Source organism: Fukomys damarensis, unplaced genomic scaffold (assembly GCF_012274545.1).
Source record: "Fukomys damarensis isolate Sample0158 unplaced genomic scaffold, DMR_v1.0_HiC HiC_scaffold_20, whole genome shotgun sequence".
Lineage (NCBI taxonomy): Eukaryota > Metazoa > Chordata > Mammalia > Rodentia > Bathyergidae > Fukomys > Fukomys damarensis.
This window is the reverse complement of record NW_022900932.1, coordinates 29443239-29459901: the sequence shown is the minus strand read 5'-3', so window position 1 is coordinate 29459901 and position 16663 is coordinate 29443239. Positions and strand designations below refer to the sequence as shown.

Below are 16663 nucleotides of genomic sequence, written 5' to 3'. Positions count from 1 at the left end.
CCACACTTCTTAATTGACTGTAGTAACCAGATACCTTCTAGTGACCAATGATGACTATAAAACATGTAAAAATGCACTTTTGTTTGTTTAAATCACTAAGGCTGTGGGCTATTTGTTTTTGCAGCAAGTACAGCCTAGCACAACTCAGGAGACGTAATTAATGAGGATTTTGTGTATATCTGGCCAAATGAGAATATAACGGTATATAAACTACTTTCACACTCCTAAAATTTGCTGAAAGTTCAAGTATATATCATTACCCTCTTCAATCCTTAACAACCTCATAAGATAAATTATATGCAAAGAGCTGGTTAGTAGATTCTTAAAGTCATGCAGGAAGAGGCTGACAAGGAACTTGAATCTGCATTCATCTGTACCTATAGAGCATATATTTTACCATATCACTATGCTATTACTCAACTATGTATTTCTAGGATGAATTAAAGGAGATTTCTCTAAAGTAGAGGCTACAAGTTCACCTAATAGAATAGAGACAAAAGTACCCCATGAATGTTCCTCTTCTTCCGTGTATTGGTAGATCTTGACTATGGGATGACCTTATATGGGTATATAATATTAGAGACTGTCTTTGTAACTACCAAGAAAAGTCACAAATTATTTAAATCAGAATTTATGTATGCAAAAGAACTGTAGGAATCAGAAAATAGATAATTTGAAGTTATCCTATAAAAGAGAAATGCACATCTCTGTCTAATATTCCAGGCAGTGTGTAAATGGAGATCAGACCTTCCCATCCACTTTGAGTGTGGATGGGTGTGTGTGTGTGTGTGTGTGTGTGTGTGTGTGTGTGTGAGACTCCAGTGATCAGATCCAAAACTCTCACATGCTAATACCACCAAGCTACATCCCTACCTAGTGACCTTTTTCATTGTTCAAAGGAGAACTTTTCTGTAACTTCCCCCATAGATGGAATATCAATTAGATGAAGTAACCCTGAGCACTAAGCACTGGAACTATGCCACATTTTCAAATTTACCTGGTTTATAAACTTAAAAATCTCCACTTTAGTATGTTTTGAATGCAAATTCCATCTAAGCATCAATATTTTTACACTTCTCAGATTTAACGCCTCAGCAAAATAAAAATGCATGACTTCATTTCATGTCATTACGTAAGGTGAAGGTATTTGTATATGTCAAATAAGTGATAAAGTTACTTTATAGATAGCCGAGGTTCCTTTCTGAAATATCTTTCTTCATCAGCTGAATCATTTAAGAATGAGTTGGTTGTTAAGTCAGTGATGAGTATCAGAATCTGATAATCACTAATGTTCAAAACAATTATCTAAGACCAGTTGTTAGAGTCATGGTGAACTCATACTCCTGACAAACTCCAAAAGGTAAAAATTATGCACACAAAGTAAATCCATAATTGGAAACAGAACCTTGGTTCCTTTGGGGGAATGGACTAGAGTTGACTATTGTCTTTCTTTTGATTTAAAGTCTGCTGAAATAAGAAATATGCTATTCTAGAAAAGAAATGTAGGAAATAATTCATAGGTAATTTTTTCCTGAAAGTATTTAGAGGGTTTTATTTCTGCAGAGAGATAAAAATGAAAATTTCACAATCAGACCTGGACCTCTTTCCAGTCTCTTAACATACCTACTGGAGCCAAGTGGAAGAAACCTGATGCTGATGTACACCAGACCAAACAGCCACTCTACCCCAAGGAAGTGGATTAATGGAAAGATCACAGTACACAGCTCACTGCAGAAAAGCTCTTTCAATTGTCTCCAACTTTTAGTATTCTACTAAAATAGCCACCAGCAGGGAAAAACAGAAGGATGGTGCACGATACCAGATGGCAAGTAGGGAAGACTCTGTCTACCAAGGCTAAAGATGAATATCTTTTGGACAGCTATGAGGTTCAATATACGAAGGTGTTTCTTAGTCACGCCTAATCTTCTTCAAGTCAGGTTTTCAAGAATTAGTATTATGAATTGCATGGCAATTCATTTATAATTACAGATTCATTTATAATTTTTCACAAAATCCTGCAAGATAAAATCCATTCCTTGAATCAGTTCTTCTCCTTGGAAAGAGTATGTTCTGTATAATGACATACTATATGAAAGGGCAAATTGTTACTGGATTCTAAATGGATCAAGATATTATGCCTAGCAGGGAGTCATGCATCTTGTTTAAACTTCAACATATCAGCAATGAACTCTAGTAACAGCTTTCCTCAAAGCTGGCCTCTCAGGAGACAGTTCATTGTCAAACTATTCTTTTCAAAGCCCATGGTCTAAGGAAGAAAGGGATAGATAAGCAAAAAGGAAAATTGTTCGGATTCAATAGATACTACCTTTATCCCAAATGTTTTATCTTCTTAGAGGATATTCCTGAATTGTTTTCATTATTTCTGGTCTTCTGTTCAATCAGTAAATATAACCAAAGCCCCTACCTTTTATTTTTTTTATTAATGTAATTGTCTTTATTTAGGTGTGATTTTTTTTTTCCTCATCAAGTTTATTGATACATTTTAGGTATACAGTACAGTTATACTCATCATTGGGATTGTGTACCTTTACATGACAGGCCTTGGTTCTCTTTTTTTCCCCTTCTCCCTGCCCTCCCTTCACCCCTCCTTCCTCCCCCTTTACAAACACTTCATTTCCATTTCTTCATTTTCTCATATTTTTTCTTTTCCCTTATTAGCTTTCCCCTACCCTTCCCACTTTCCCTACATCTTTAGCCCCTTTCTTCCTATTTCACATTGTCTATTATACCATTAGGATCTTATGTACTCTTATAGTTTATTCACACCAGAGAAACTATTCGGTATTTACACATGTGTGACTTATTTATTTCACTTAGGAGTATATCCTCAATATGTATAAATTTTCCTATGAACGAATCCAATTTCTCATTCTTTATGGCTGAGTAATATTCCATTGAATAGAAAAACCACATCTTCTTTTTTTTTTTTTTTGGTACCAGGGATTGAACTCAGAACTCAGCCCACCGAACTGCTGAGCTAAATCCCCAGCCCATAAAACCACATCTTCTTTATACAGTTTCCAACTGATGAGCAAATGGGCTGTTTCCAAGTTTTAGTTATTAGAAACTGTGCCACTATAAACACAGATGCACATGTATCTCTGTAATATGATTCTTTTAATTCTTTTGGAAAGATACCTAGCAGAGGGATGGCTGGGTCAAATGGAATCAAAGTAAACTTAGAATTAGTCAGGACTCAGGGATTTAGTTCAGTGGCACCATGCCTGCCTCACAAGCGCAAGGTCCTGAGTTCCATCCCCAGTACTGAAAAAAACTAGAATTAGTCATTTATACCAGCAAATAAAATCTCAGATTCTCCTACTACTCATGGTTCCTTGTCATAGAAGTGGTCAAGGCCAAGATTACAAAAGAGTTGTTCAAATTAAGATTCCAATGTTACCCACCAGAAGTGAAACTGATAATTCTGAATTTGGAGTTCATCTGAAGAAGACAATAAGCCAAACTTTCAAGAGTACTATCTGGTTCCTTCTCCCTTCTGTATCCCTTGATTAAGATCCTAGTGAAGTACTACTCTGGAGTCCTGCATATAAATTCTGCAAAAAAAAAGAACCCTATAGTGGTACTCTTCCATTTTAAAAAAGGTTGTTTATACATTCATAAAGTTTGCTCCAGCTTGTTCTTCACAAGTACTTTTGAGGAATGATGATCTCAGAGTAAACAAGTTAGAATTCAATGTTTTTATGGTGGCAAAAGACATCAGATAGAATTGATGGTTAAAATTCACCTATTTGAATCCCACTTTATAAACAGAACCACTCTCTCTACCATACTTCATGGTAACTCTAAATAATGTAACATTGATTCCCTGATTGAAACCTTTATGAAATAGTTCCCCCAACTTCTATATTTATCCAAGTCCTTGTGGAACTTCATCTGATATTTTACAAAACTATCATGTTATCAGTCATAATTGTAGTTTTTGTTTAAAATGTTGACTTGCCCATTTGAATCTAGCATAGTCAAAGCCACTGGTTTTGAGACATACATGAGAAGTAAAACTTCAGTCTCTAGTAAAATATTGTAAAGAAAAGGTGGATTGTATATGGATATCCCCCATTGCATCCTAGTAAAAAGGAAGACAGATTGCCTATAGAGTATAATAAAAATGTCTAGGGCCTACTCCAGGCTTAAGATAATGTTTTCTTGACATTCTTGATATAATATTTTATGATCATTATGTTGTGTGTTAGTTTTTTCTTAGAAAATCTACATTAATCCACTTTTATAAAATCAGAAATAATAGTCCCTGACCTCTTTCAAAATAGGTTTAGTCATCATTCTTCAAGACATTCTGTCTAATTGGGGAGGCATGATATTATTATCTTATTTTGCATGTCATATTATGCACTATTCTCATAAATGTTCACCTGACTCTTCACATTTTAAATTTATCAATAGTAAAGTGATCATAGCCATTTCAGTTTCTTTCATCTAATAGTTTGGTTTTCCTCCAATACTCGCTTAAAGTTTAGCTCAGTTTTTTTAGGGCAGGGTTTTGTCTTTGATAATAATGAATATCAGGAGACCATGACAAAAAAATGCTTTAAACAACTGACACTAAAAAACAGACCCTTAGATGCAGCCATCTGATGATACCACCAGGCTGAGTAAAGACTTGCAGAGCTTTGGTGGGGAAATGGATAGCTTCATGAAACTGCTAACCCAAGATACGTAGGAACAAGAATTAATTACATAGGACTGACCAGACCTATCAGGAAATTTTTATTCTAGTTATTTGTTTATCATATTGCTTTAATATTCAATCTTCTGAAAATAAAAGTCCTTTCCATTTCATCTATAATGAATAACTTTGGTATACACTGCATATAGAAATTGAAATGAAATATACAAACATGTTATCTGAGTCTCAATAGCCCAGAGTTCAGTTAATAAATGTCTTTACTCTTTTTATGGTAATGTTATTTGTATGTGTTCGATAACAATATGCCTTCCTTTTAACCAGAGTATAGCTGAGAAAATCCATTATGCAACCAATATCTTGCCTACAATGCTGCATTTGAGAATGAAACTCACTGAATCTGATAAAATGGGCCACTTAAATTCCACTGAGCATTTTACTCTTATTCCAGGAGGTACTATGAGCACAGATATACACACATACCTCTCTGCTCTAATCGTGCTGTATACAAGCGTCAGACTGGGAATTATATGCCCCATTACCACATTATTAGAAGTGACAACTATATAATTTGTGTGAGCCCAGACAACAAGAAAACAAAAAAGAGCACTCCGAGGAGAGATGGCTGGTCACCCTGAAGCCCACTGTGTCACAAGTGACCCCCGACAGGAGATTAAATGTTAGAACCTCCCAGCAATAAGCCAGTCTTTGGGGCATCCCTTGGCAAAGCTGTGCCTCTGCTGCACAACTCTCCTAGTCAGACTGATGCTAGACCACATTCAGTAACAGTCTTGAGCTTATGGTAACCCAGTGGCATTTCACAATCACCTCTCTGCAATAAGAGCTATGTACAGTTTCACATAATCACAACACAGCTTCACAAATGCAAATCTCCCTGCAAAATAAAATAAATAGGAGGTCACAATGACAAGGAAGAATGGTGTTAGTGACCACAACATACATAACAAAATTTCAAGGTCAAATAAGCTGCCCAGCCAATGTTATCACAGCACAAAGTTCACTTAGTGCCCGTCTGCTAAGTAGGAATGGGTTTAAAAGTTACTACATAATTAACCTATAGCACGTAGAGCCTCTCACATTAGTTTTAAGGTTGACATCTAAATGTTTTATTTTAAAAAGCAAAGCTAATGTTTATGGAGCATCTATGTTCTAAAATCTGTTAGATGAATTAAAAGTATAATCTCAGTGTTGGAAATACTAACTTCCTCATAAAACCAAAGTAGATTATATTCATTTAATCTGTTTTAAAAGCAGCATAAATTACATGAGGTATGTCTAAATTTTTAAATAATCATATTCTTTGCTACATTCATAGACAACTACTAAATTTTTTTTAATTTATAAAATGTCAACTGATTACCATAATCTGTTTGGAAAGATGGTGCATCATTTCGCTCAAATACTCACGGACCTCAAAGAACCCATTATAACATGTTCATGCAGTGTGTGTACACGCCTGTGTACTTTTTCAAGGTTATTATACTGCACCCAAGGGTAGGCACTGCGTCACACTGGGTCTTCTGGTTTTGCTGAGTATAAACGTGGGGTAAGAGCTACATCGCCCCAGATGAAGTAGGGCAGTCAGATTCTCCTCTGCCACTCCCTTCAAAAGAGCAAAGCTGCTCCTGTCAATCAAAGCTGGGTATTTAAGAATACCACTTTGAAAGGGTGCCAAGGTATTAGCTGGCCCAGAGCATCCAATTTCTAAGCAGCAGGAGCATCCACATGTCTCAGGCTAACCATGCATGCTTCTCACAAAATAACGCGCTCAAACTGCTAGACTGGGCCCTCTACTCTCTTCTTGGCGGAGGCCTGAGGACGTGGAGCCATACCTGACTTTCTCCATGACTCCTCCCACTCTCAGTTTTGAAGATGGACTTGGGCTTCCGGGACTTGAAATTGCCCATGCTGGGTCGCAACAAGCCGTCCACCAATAGGGTCTGCTCTACATGCTGCTGCGCCTCGTGCGATGGGGGTACGTGCTCCTCTACTCCAGCGCCAGGATCCGGGTAATTCTCTTTATTGTTTTCATCTCTACGAGGGAAAGACCCAATTTAGACAGCATCATAGACTGAATACAGAGGACCCCCAAGTTACAACCACCCTGACGTACAAACAACTTGGTTTAATTAGGTTAATGGAAGATTCATCTTCCTCTTGTTATCTATAGCACGTACCCACCCAGGTAAATATCTAGGTCTCAGCTGTATTGATTTACAACCAACTTGAGTTACAACCAGCCTTTGGGAACTCATAGAATTCGTATGTCAAGGGCCCCCTGAAAATCTGTGTGGGAAAAGAAAGGTCTACAATATTAACTGCTCTATTTTTAGGGTAGCTAGCAGTTTTTTTTTTAAAAAAATTATTAGTGTCCATTAGTTATATTATTTAGCAAATTTTCTAGTGTAAACTTAGTTTTACAGGAACAATGATTTAAGAAATGTGAATCTACTTTTTATATCAGCTTATCTTCCCTTTCAGTCTTTGTGAGTAAAGGAAGGCTTTTTGTGGTTGTAACTATGTACAAATATCATTTTTGAAAAATTGTTCACTTTAAGATATTTTGACATATATTTTCCTTCACATTACTATTTTTTCACTCAAAAATCAAATGCAATACAATATAGCATTATCTCACAATAATAATGTGAGAAAGTCAGCTTTGATGCTATAATCCCAAATTTATAGATTCAGACTCTGAAGTGCAGAGATTAAATAACGTGCCCACAGAAGGACAAGTTCACACAGACCCCAAGGAGCCAGGTGCATCTCTGGTTTAATCTTGGTTTCTAATCATCTTGATACAACTTTCAGAGGTATTTAAAAGTTTAATGGGATCTATTTTGATAGGATACAAGTTATCTTTATAAAATATGTCAAGGACCTAATTTTACCTTACTGGTCATCTGATTAATACCTTAAATGCAAAGTCAGAGATCCTGGGGTCTGGTTCTACCTATGTGGAATCATCACAGAAGACACAGTAGGCTGGTGTGACCTTAATAGTCTCAGTTCTGGGGTGGCACTTGTACTTTTCACTCAAAGATCAAATGTAATACAATATCCCAGTCCCTTCTAATTTCTGCCTTTTCAAAAATACTGACATAGTAACACTCCTATTTGAAGCCATTTGTTCCATTTAAGTTTAGCTATATTTTTGTTTCATTTTGTTAAGAATCGAGCAAACACTGTGAGCATAACCAATGAGACCTTTTCCTTGTACAATCAATAGAATCAACCCTGATTGTCGTACATCGTGCAATACATTAGGAATAGCTACTTTACCAGGTATGTTTGCCTATGCCTCCTTACAGGAGCACCCATAAAAGAGATTTAGCAAGGTCACTTGGAAGCAATTCCTTAAGGACATATAAAGAAAGCCAAGAGGCAAGACCAGCAGATGATGGATTTCTGTATTCACCACTTAAGACCCTTTTGAATAAATAAAAAGATTAAATTCACTAGACTGGTATCATTGGGGGATAAACTCCACTTAATCTCTGGGGGAAAAAACTAAAGCAAAAATCAGAATAGATGTCTGAACATAGTACAGGGACAATAAGCAAGGGATAGAAATAAAACTATGTAAAAGAATTAAACTTAAATTCCAAGAAAATCTTAGTGCTTCCTGTCAAAGGCAGACCCAGCAAATAAAATAATAACAATAATTCTGCAGTATTAGTAACAACAACAACAACAATAAAAATCAATTCCAGTGACACTGGTTGATATTCCTCCCTTATGATCATTTACAGTTAAATTTTTTTCTTATTAATATCAAACCATGAAGTAGAAACTACACTAGTTCACTTAAAGTACATTATGAAATAGTGGGATACACTACATTATATATTCCTATGGGAGAAAGGAAAGTTACCTAAATGTTCCTCATTCAGGTAGGGTGACTGAACTCTCAAGAATAAGAGAACAAAAAGTAGTTTTTCATATCCAAAATGACTCTCCTTTGATCAGTTTATTGGCAAAGTAATACTTGAATTTGTTTTTTATATCATATTTCCAAGTCATCAAAATTCACGGATGTGGTCATGTTCAGCTCCTTGACTTGGGAGACAGGATAACAACTTGAACCAAAAGACACCTTTTTCCCAAACTCAAATGTACAACCCGATTCCAAATATCATCTTTAGAAATACATTGCTAACATTGCATTGTTTCATTAGGATCCCCATACAGAAAAGCACAGATTCTCTCTATACTTTTCATGCTACCTAGTGGATTAAATTATAACTGAGAAAGATAAAGAGCTCCAAAGCAGCTTCCACTTGGTAGTCATGCAGCTTGGGCTACATCATCACACTCTGGGATCCTTGCCCATAAAGTGAGGGTAAAGCCTACCTCGCAGATGTAATATGGTATCTGTGAAACACCCCCATTGAAAGCTGGCTCAGGGCTGCAACCCAATGAATAAAGGCTATTGTCTCCCTCCAGCAGAGCCTCAGCCAACAGGTTATTTGAAAGAAAAAAAAAAACAAAACAAAACCCTGAGAGTTCCTTTTATTGTCCTCAATACCTCCAGGATAAATTCCAAACTTTTTAGTAAGGCACATAAACCCTATGAGAAAGGGTCTTTGTTTATCTCTAGAGTTTCATTTCTTACCATCCCTTGCCTCCTCACCCACACCCGATTCTCAGGGTTTCTACTCTCCTAAACTGCTGGTTGGTCCTTCATCTCAAACTATTCCACCTTCTCTCGGGTTGCCAGTAAGCTGCTGCCTCTGCTTGGTGGCATCATATTTTCCTGGGCGTTAGACTTGTGCCCAAAAAAGACAGTCTGGGGCCACAGGTAGTTTCCTTGAGACGTGTATCCCAGAAACTTCTCCGAGCTATTTGGTTCTTCCAGATGAACCCATGTTTACCTCTAGGATGACAGCACTGTACACCCTCTGACATCTTCTTCTGTGTCCTTGTCTATCTCCTCCAGCAGACTGAATTCCTGGGAGCAGAGAGTTGTTTGACTCTCTCTATTCCAAGTCTTGACTCGTTTCTGGTACACAAAATAGGCTCCAACAAAAGTTGTTAGCCAATAACTGAACTGTAGAGTTAAACACATCTGAGTCCAAATTTTGCCTCATACTGCTACACTGTCTTGGATGTACTATAATCTCTCAGAGCCTCATTTTCTCTGTCTATAGGAGGAGAAGGAAAATATTTCCTTTCTTTTCAGTTGTTTGGGTTAAATGATAAAATGTACATGGAAGTGCTAGAAACAAAGTAAAGGTGAGAGAAATGGTTAACTGCAAAGGTTTTTCACCATACCATGAGCTCTTTGATGGCCAATACTCCAGACATTCAATAATGTTTATGAATAATGTAGAACCTCCTTTTTAGGGTGTATGTTGGGAACACAAACAGTAGAATAATTTTCAATTTAAAAGGCATGTCTTAAACATTCCACACATATAAATCACTGTCCTGGGTGCTAAGGATAGTATCCAAAAGTAGACAGGACAAAACTTCCTGCAAGAACTGAAAATTCAGTAGGAGAGATGAGACATGAAAACAAATAATTTCAACTCAAAAAAGAAACTCCAGAGTCTGATGGTTTCTGTCTCTGACACATAAATACAAATGAGAATCAAGCAATGGTGGGTCATACCTAAGACTAGAGCAATCAGTTTGGTCTTCATGAAGAGAGACTATATCTTCGTCACACCTGGGAAGAAGGGAACAAATCATGTCAGATCCAGCTGTCTGTTATAGCAGTAGCAGCAATAAACTAGAATCATCTCAAGATTAGCATAGTAAGCCAAAAATATGTAACAATCTTTATCATTTCCTTCCAAACCTGCTTTTATTCACAAAATGACCACCAAGAAACGATACCAACTTTTGCACAGCATGTGAGTTCACAAGCTCAGAACCTGACATGACTCTCCATTTGCTTAGCAGATATCATCTAGGCAAACGACAACCTACATAATCACAGTCACATCAGGCAACAAGACATATGGATTATTGTTGGTTTAAAAGAGATTCCACTACGCATATGTTGGCATTTTCTCTGCATTGAGTAGTCTCAAACCACCCCCAACCCCATTTGGCTAACCCTATTGGTCTTGGACTTGCTTTTGCATATGTAAAAAATGTTTCCTTTCTACCAAACTTCTGAACTAACCATATGAAAAAAAAAAAATCTTGGCTCTTTCATGTTGAATGATCTCCAGTGCTTCACTGTGCCTAGCAGATTCTGGGCTAGGACAATTCTGTCACTATAGGGTAGGAGGAAGCCTTTGTTCTGTTCTCAGCCATCCCTGCCTTGCTGTACCCAAACCATCTTCAGTTTCTACTCATCCTTCACTGACTGCCCAGGTTAAGTTATATCAGCTCTGTGAACCTTCCCAGCCAAGTTCACACAAAGCCACATTCCTACTTTCACTCTGATGCATAAAGGTTTACTTTTCATCCTGAGGTTGTGGTAACAAACTGTATCTTGCCTCACATTGCTGTGTAATCCTCTGCATCTCTGAGATCTTTTTAATTGGTTACTTATTCCTTGAGTAAAAATAGCTGTAATTTGTTTTTCTAGACATACTGCTACAATACCAGCCACAGTGCTACTTCAGAGTTAAGACTCAAAAATACTTGAATTAAAATATTTACTTTATTCTCTCGGTGGGTCCTGTTCCTGGAATGACTTAGGAAGTATTTATTGAGTATTTAGTGTATCCCCAGAACTAAATTAGCATAGTTGGCTCTATACTGCTTAAACTCTCTAGAGATTCAGGACTGACTGGTGTTTTTTCCCCAGTCCACTGTGGGCAAATATTTTCATAAAAATGTCATAGCAATGTCAAATTCCTATTAAAGTTATTGAAAGCTTACTGCCTATTTCTGTTGTTTTCTTGTCTCAAGTTACAATCTGGATATCCACACTTCGAGTAACACTGCTTCTGAAGGACAAAAATTTAAAACAATCTCGGCCCTGATTTGAGAAATTCACACTGTAATAAGTAAGCAAAAATAAACATATAAAAATCTACATAAACAAACATAATCACACTATAGTGATTATATATATAGTAAATAATCTAAAACTTTAAATTTTCTTTACTAGCACTGGTATATAATTAGTCCACAAAATGTCTTGATGAAAGCTCCATTTCCCTTCTCTTAAAATCTCTTTTTAAATTATGGCTTTTGTAGAGAGTTAAACAAAGGCCACCTACAGACTCTAGCTCTCTTTACCTGCTGAAATATTTTATTCTCTCTAGAAATTTTTTTAAAAATCAGCTGACTGAACAAAGTATTCTTTTAACTGACTCATCTAAATTTTCTTACTCGTGCTTTTTGGTTTTTGGTTTGTTGTTTTGTTTTGTTTTACTGCCAATAACCCACTCTATCCATCTCATTGAAAATGACAATTAAATTCACAAGTATTGTGTTGTTTTACTCCATCAGCAGCATTTGCCCGAAGTATCATCTGGGCTTTGCAATATGAATAATGTTTTCCAACAGCAAACTAGAAAAATCTATGAAAAACAAAAATCTAGAATTGCTGCTTCAGAGGAATTAGGGCTCATCCTAAGAATCAAACCTGGTGCTCAACAATACTAATTGAGGATTTTGCATATTTTTCTCTCATTTGATTTATTAATGTCTCTCCTCAAAATATAATCAGTGAAAAATGGAAATTCACCACCAGAACTGAAGTTTCGGGTGCTTTCTGAAGCATGAGGCTGGACAAGATTGGTAGATCCAATTTTAATACCTGTTGACAATTCCATTTGTAAGTCAAAGAAACACAAATCTATGATCTAAGGTTCAGCAATTGAACTAGACTTCCCTCCTGGTTTACAAACTACACTCATACAAGGTCTTTTAGTTCGGTGGCATTTTCAGTTATTTTGATAAGTACCATCTATTTTCCCTCAACTAGCATATCCTTTCTGTCCTTGCCCCAGAAGGTCCTGCAAATGTACAATACCAGTCCTGTTATAAAACTGGATTCCACAGTGGAAACCCACATCCAGATATCCCTATTACTAGATTAACTCCGACCAAGTGTTCAGCTCCCTGGCCTGGAGTTCTCTTCCTGCACTATAGCCCTGCACAGGAATTTAAAGACCAACACCTTTCATGATCTCCATCTGAGATATTCAAAACTAAGCATAATATAATGCATTGTTTTCTAAATTGCACACTGTGATCTGTCAGTGGCTCTTGAAACTGCACAAAGCTATCAGCATATTTTGTGTTAACCTTGTCACACAATAGTAACGATTAATTGCTGTTTAATGGAATTCATTTAAATTACCTATGTGTATGTGCACTAGATTGTAATATAGAATGTTTTTCCCATGGTTATTCATAGTGAAAAAGTGAAAGACACATCTATTAAATGAGTTCCTTTGTAGTTCTCATCAACGAGATCCTAAGTTCTAGACTCCTTCATGTACGATTGATTGCCCAGAGAATGTATGGAAAATTCGCCCTTGCAATCATTTCTCAAGGTGTTGCTTTCTTTCCTATTTGGATTCACTCTGTCAACCACAAACAGGAAAAAGGTGTATAGTACTTCACAGCTCACTGGCCCTTTAGCCTTATCCCAAAACAGCCTTACAGTGCAGTGAGGTAGGAATAACCTTCAGCCAAAAGCTAAATTATTGCCTTCGGATTTCAAGGCTTAAAGCAATGCAGCCTAGGTTATGTCTGCTCCTCCACACTAAGGGTATAAGGCCAAAATGAAGCAACCTCTTCAGTCTATACTCCCAATGGCTTACAAGAAAGAAAATTCTACTTCTTAGAATAAGAAGTGTCCATCTGTGAGGTATTCTCTTTTCTGATTAGACAGCAGCCCCAGATTAGGTGCTAAATAAAATGTTGTAGGGTTGGATTCCATTCAACATGGTGCTATGTTCCCTGAAGGAAACTTGCAGAGGCACAGCCTCCTGAGGGGTTTCTCAGTGTGAGGTCCCAGAACTATCTGCATTTATACTACCAGGAATACTGTAACTGATTCTAACATCGAATTCTGACCTCAGCCCCTACAACAATTCTGTTTGGGTAGGGCTTGGCACTGTAAATTTTTAAACCAGATTGCCCATCCACATAACTGATAAGCTTCTAAAAACTCTGACTTTAAAGTTTCCAAATCCAAGACCAGTACTGGGCCATTCTGGGTTACCCTTGCAATAAAGCCTAGGAGTGTATTTGTCACAAGCTCCAAGCCTCTTTCCCTATGGATGGTGATGTTCAATTCATTTTGATAAGCAGTGCTTTGAATGATAACTAGTTAGAATTCATTTCAGATAGCAAGTTAGCCAGGCAATAAAGAAAATGACAGAGAAATAATACATGAAAAGATCCCACAAGTATATGAGAAAAGACCAAAATCACTGTGATGTTGAAAGTTAATTTTAAATGACTGAATTTGTCCAGAGCTCACGATGCTAATCCCGAAAAAACAAGTAGAGAAGGAAATCTGTCTTTTAATCCTCCTCAATTCTACTTCCATTTGACTCATATAAGATCCCCAGGTGACCAAGCAGGACTCTGTCAGATCAGAATATCTGGTTAAAAATGCCATGACAACTTGAGGTCTGCCCCCATTTCCATTTTAATAAAGGTCACAACTAGGGCCCTTAATCCAAAAGAAATCATGTCCAGGTGGAATTTCAGTGGGTGTGGGTAGGAGGAAGTAGGAATGGGGTTGGGACAGGAGAAAGAGGAAAGAGGAACATTTCTTGATCCAAAACATATGACAGGAAAGTGCCTCTTGGGTGTAAGTCAAGACCTCACCCAGACATTTATGGGACATCTGCTGCATCAGGGCCTCAAGGCAGTGCCCCTGGGTCACACCCAGAGAACCAAGGGACACAGTTCCTACTATTGATCAGAAGTCGAAATGCTGCCTTTGACAGTGACTAGTGTTGAACGACCTAATCTGTGCTGTGGCACACCGATGTGGCTTTCGGTAAATGTTCAGTATGTTCCTTAGATTCTTATATTAGCCAGATGGCATCCCAATTATCACTCAGAGCCTTTTAAAATAAATCACTGTCACTTCTCTGAAAGTAACAACACTACCTTACATAATCAGAACTCCTTGAGGAGAGTCCAAAGACAAGGCGTGACACTCTCCCCAGCTTTTAGCCACAATACCTTTACAAAAAACATAAATAAATTCCACGTGAAATCTGGAACTAAGTGTCTCCATTTTGAAACTGCTAGCTCCCTGACTGACTCTGGGGATATGGCCACACAGGATCCTGAGAATCAGGCCCAGGAAGCAAACACTTGGCAACACATCAAGGGGGAAGAGACAGACCTGAACCAGGAAGTCAAGGCCCCATCTTTGGCCTACAGATTTGGTCACAGATCTCTGCTGTTTATTCAGACTTTAGAAAAGCAAATCTCAGCACAGGTTATTTAGCAATCTCATTAATAGGATGCAAGTCCCAATGAGTATTTCTTCTAAAGTAACCCCTAGTGCTTTTGTTTTTTAATTTTTAAATGACTCTACTTAAGTGAGCTCAAAGAGATACACTAAGACAGGACCAATCCAAACAGAGAAACAAAAGAATGTAGGAAACAAGAGGGCCTTTGAGACACTCTTACCCCTTCTACAAGCTTACACCTCCAAGTTATTGTCACCAAGTCATTGTGACAGTGTTGGAACTTGAAACTCAAATAATACTGTTTCACATTTATTTGTTTTTTAGGGAACTTTAGCAAAGAGCTCCCAAGTTACTTGGGTTTCTGTATCAAACTTACTATATTTTTTAAATGTAGTTGAGCAGACAACTTTACACACACCTTTTTTCTAAAAAACTTTTCAATGACTTCTGCAAAGGGTTCTCAGAATTAACATCATGAATTTAGCTAGAGAAAGATTGTTAGATGATGTACAGTATTTATAGTTAGTACACGTATACATAGTATTGCATATAGTATTAAGAAAAGATGCTATTAATTTTTAACATTTATAATATTGGGAAAACATTAAGGAAGGGATGACAATTAAAACAAGGAACTATAAGTATCTAATACAACAATCCTGTGCCCACCAGTCTCGGAGTAAAGCATATACTCTTTCTTTCCTATTGAAATGGTGTTAGTTGCCCTAATCAATAAATTTCAATTTAGGTCCAGGTCATTCATTCCTCCTACAGTCACATCTTTAATGTTAGAAGACAAAAATGACAAAGGGAATGCAAAAAAAGTTTACTGCTCTGTGTTTTAAAAATCTGTAGACACCAGAGAGTGAGGATAACTTTAGCCTGTTTATCACAGGCTGAAATTAAACTCAAGTCATTTGTATCTATCTCCTATTTGCGGTAAATGTATACAGCGTGCACTCCATGAAAACTGACACTAATGTTGGCAAAATACATCCAAGCTCCCTTCCTGACATGTCAGATAGGTTTTTTTGTTTTTTGATTTTTTTTAATCTGAGCTTTAAGAACACATATCTTTGAGCATTGAGCTCTTGGAAGCCATCAACTAGTTTTAATACATCTGCCCGGCTGTTAAAAAGGTTGATTTTATCCTGTAAAGATTTCTGGTTCTCATCAGTCAACAGGCCTCTCCTAGGTCCTCGCTGGCCCAGATTTCGGGAAGACAATACATCTAATACGAAGAGGGGCTGGGGACCGTGGATACCTTCATGATAGTTGCTTCCACAGAAAGGCATGCAAGTCTCATTTCAATGGCAAGAATCACTTACTCTGTTACAGCGGTGCTGCTGAAGGAATTATCCTGAAGGCTGAAACAGAAACAAGAAAACATCAGCCAGCTCCGGCCGGGAAGCCGTCTCCCTGACTGCTCTCAGGGAGTTAGAGCGCGCACACAAACATGGCATTGCAAGGCGAGTCTCGGGCTGGCCCGACACGCTCGCTCTACCTTGGGCTGCTGTCTGCACATGCTCGTAACGACACCCCCAGCAGGGGCCCAGCAGCACCGGCGAACCACAAAGCCCCGCGGCCGGCGCGGCTGCGGGGA

At 37.6% G+C, this 16663-nt stretch overlaps 1 protein-coding gene across 8 annotated transcripts in view; it reads right to left on the bottom strand.

Moving 5' to 3' along the window:
- Positions 1–16653, bottom strand: part of Fam13c (family with sequence similarity 13 member C) — a 106769-nt gene extending 90116 nt beyond the window's left edge. For 6 of the 8 annotated variants that reach the window (XM_010603040.1, XM_010603044.1, XM_010603057.1 and 3 more), the window contains exons 1-3: positions 16389–16558; positions 10320–10376; positions 6535–6736 (exon numbers count right to left, since the gene is read on the bottom strand). In XM_010603040.1, coding sequence (XP_010601342.1) covers positions 6535–6736; positions 10320–10376; positions 16389–16450 — 321 coding nt within the window. In that variant the 5' untranslated portion in view covers positions 16451–16558. The other 2 variants (XM_010603074.1, XM_010603049.1) reach the window with 2 other exon arrangements.
- Between the last annotated feature and the right edge of the window lie 10 nt (positions 16654–16663).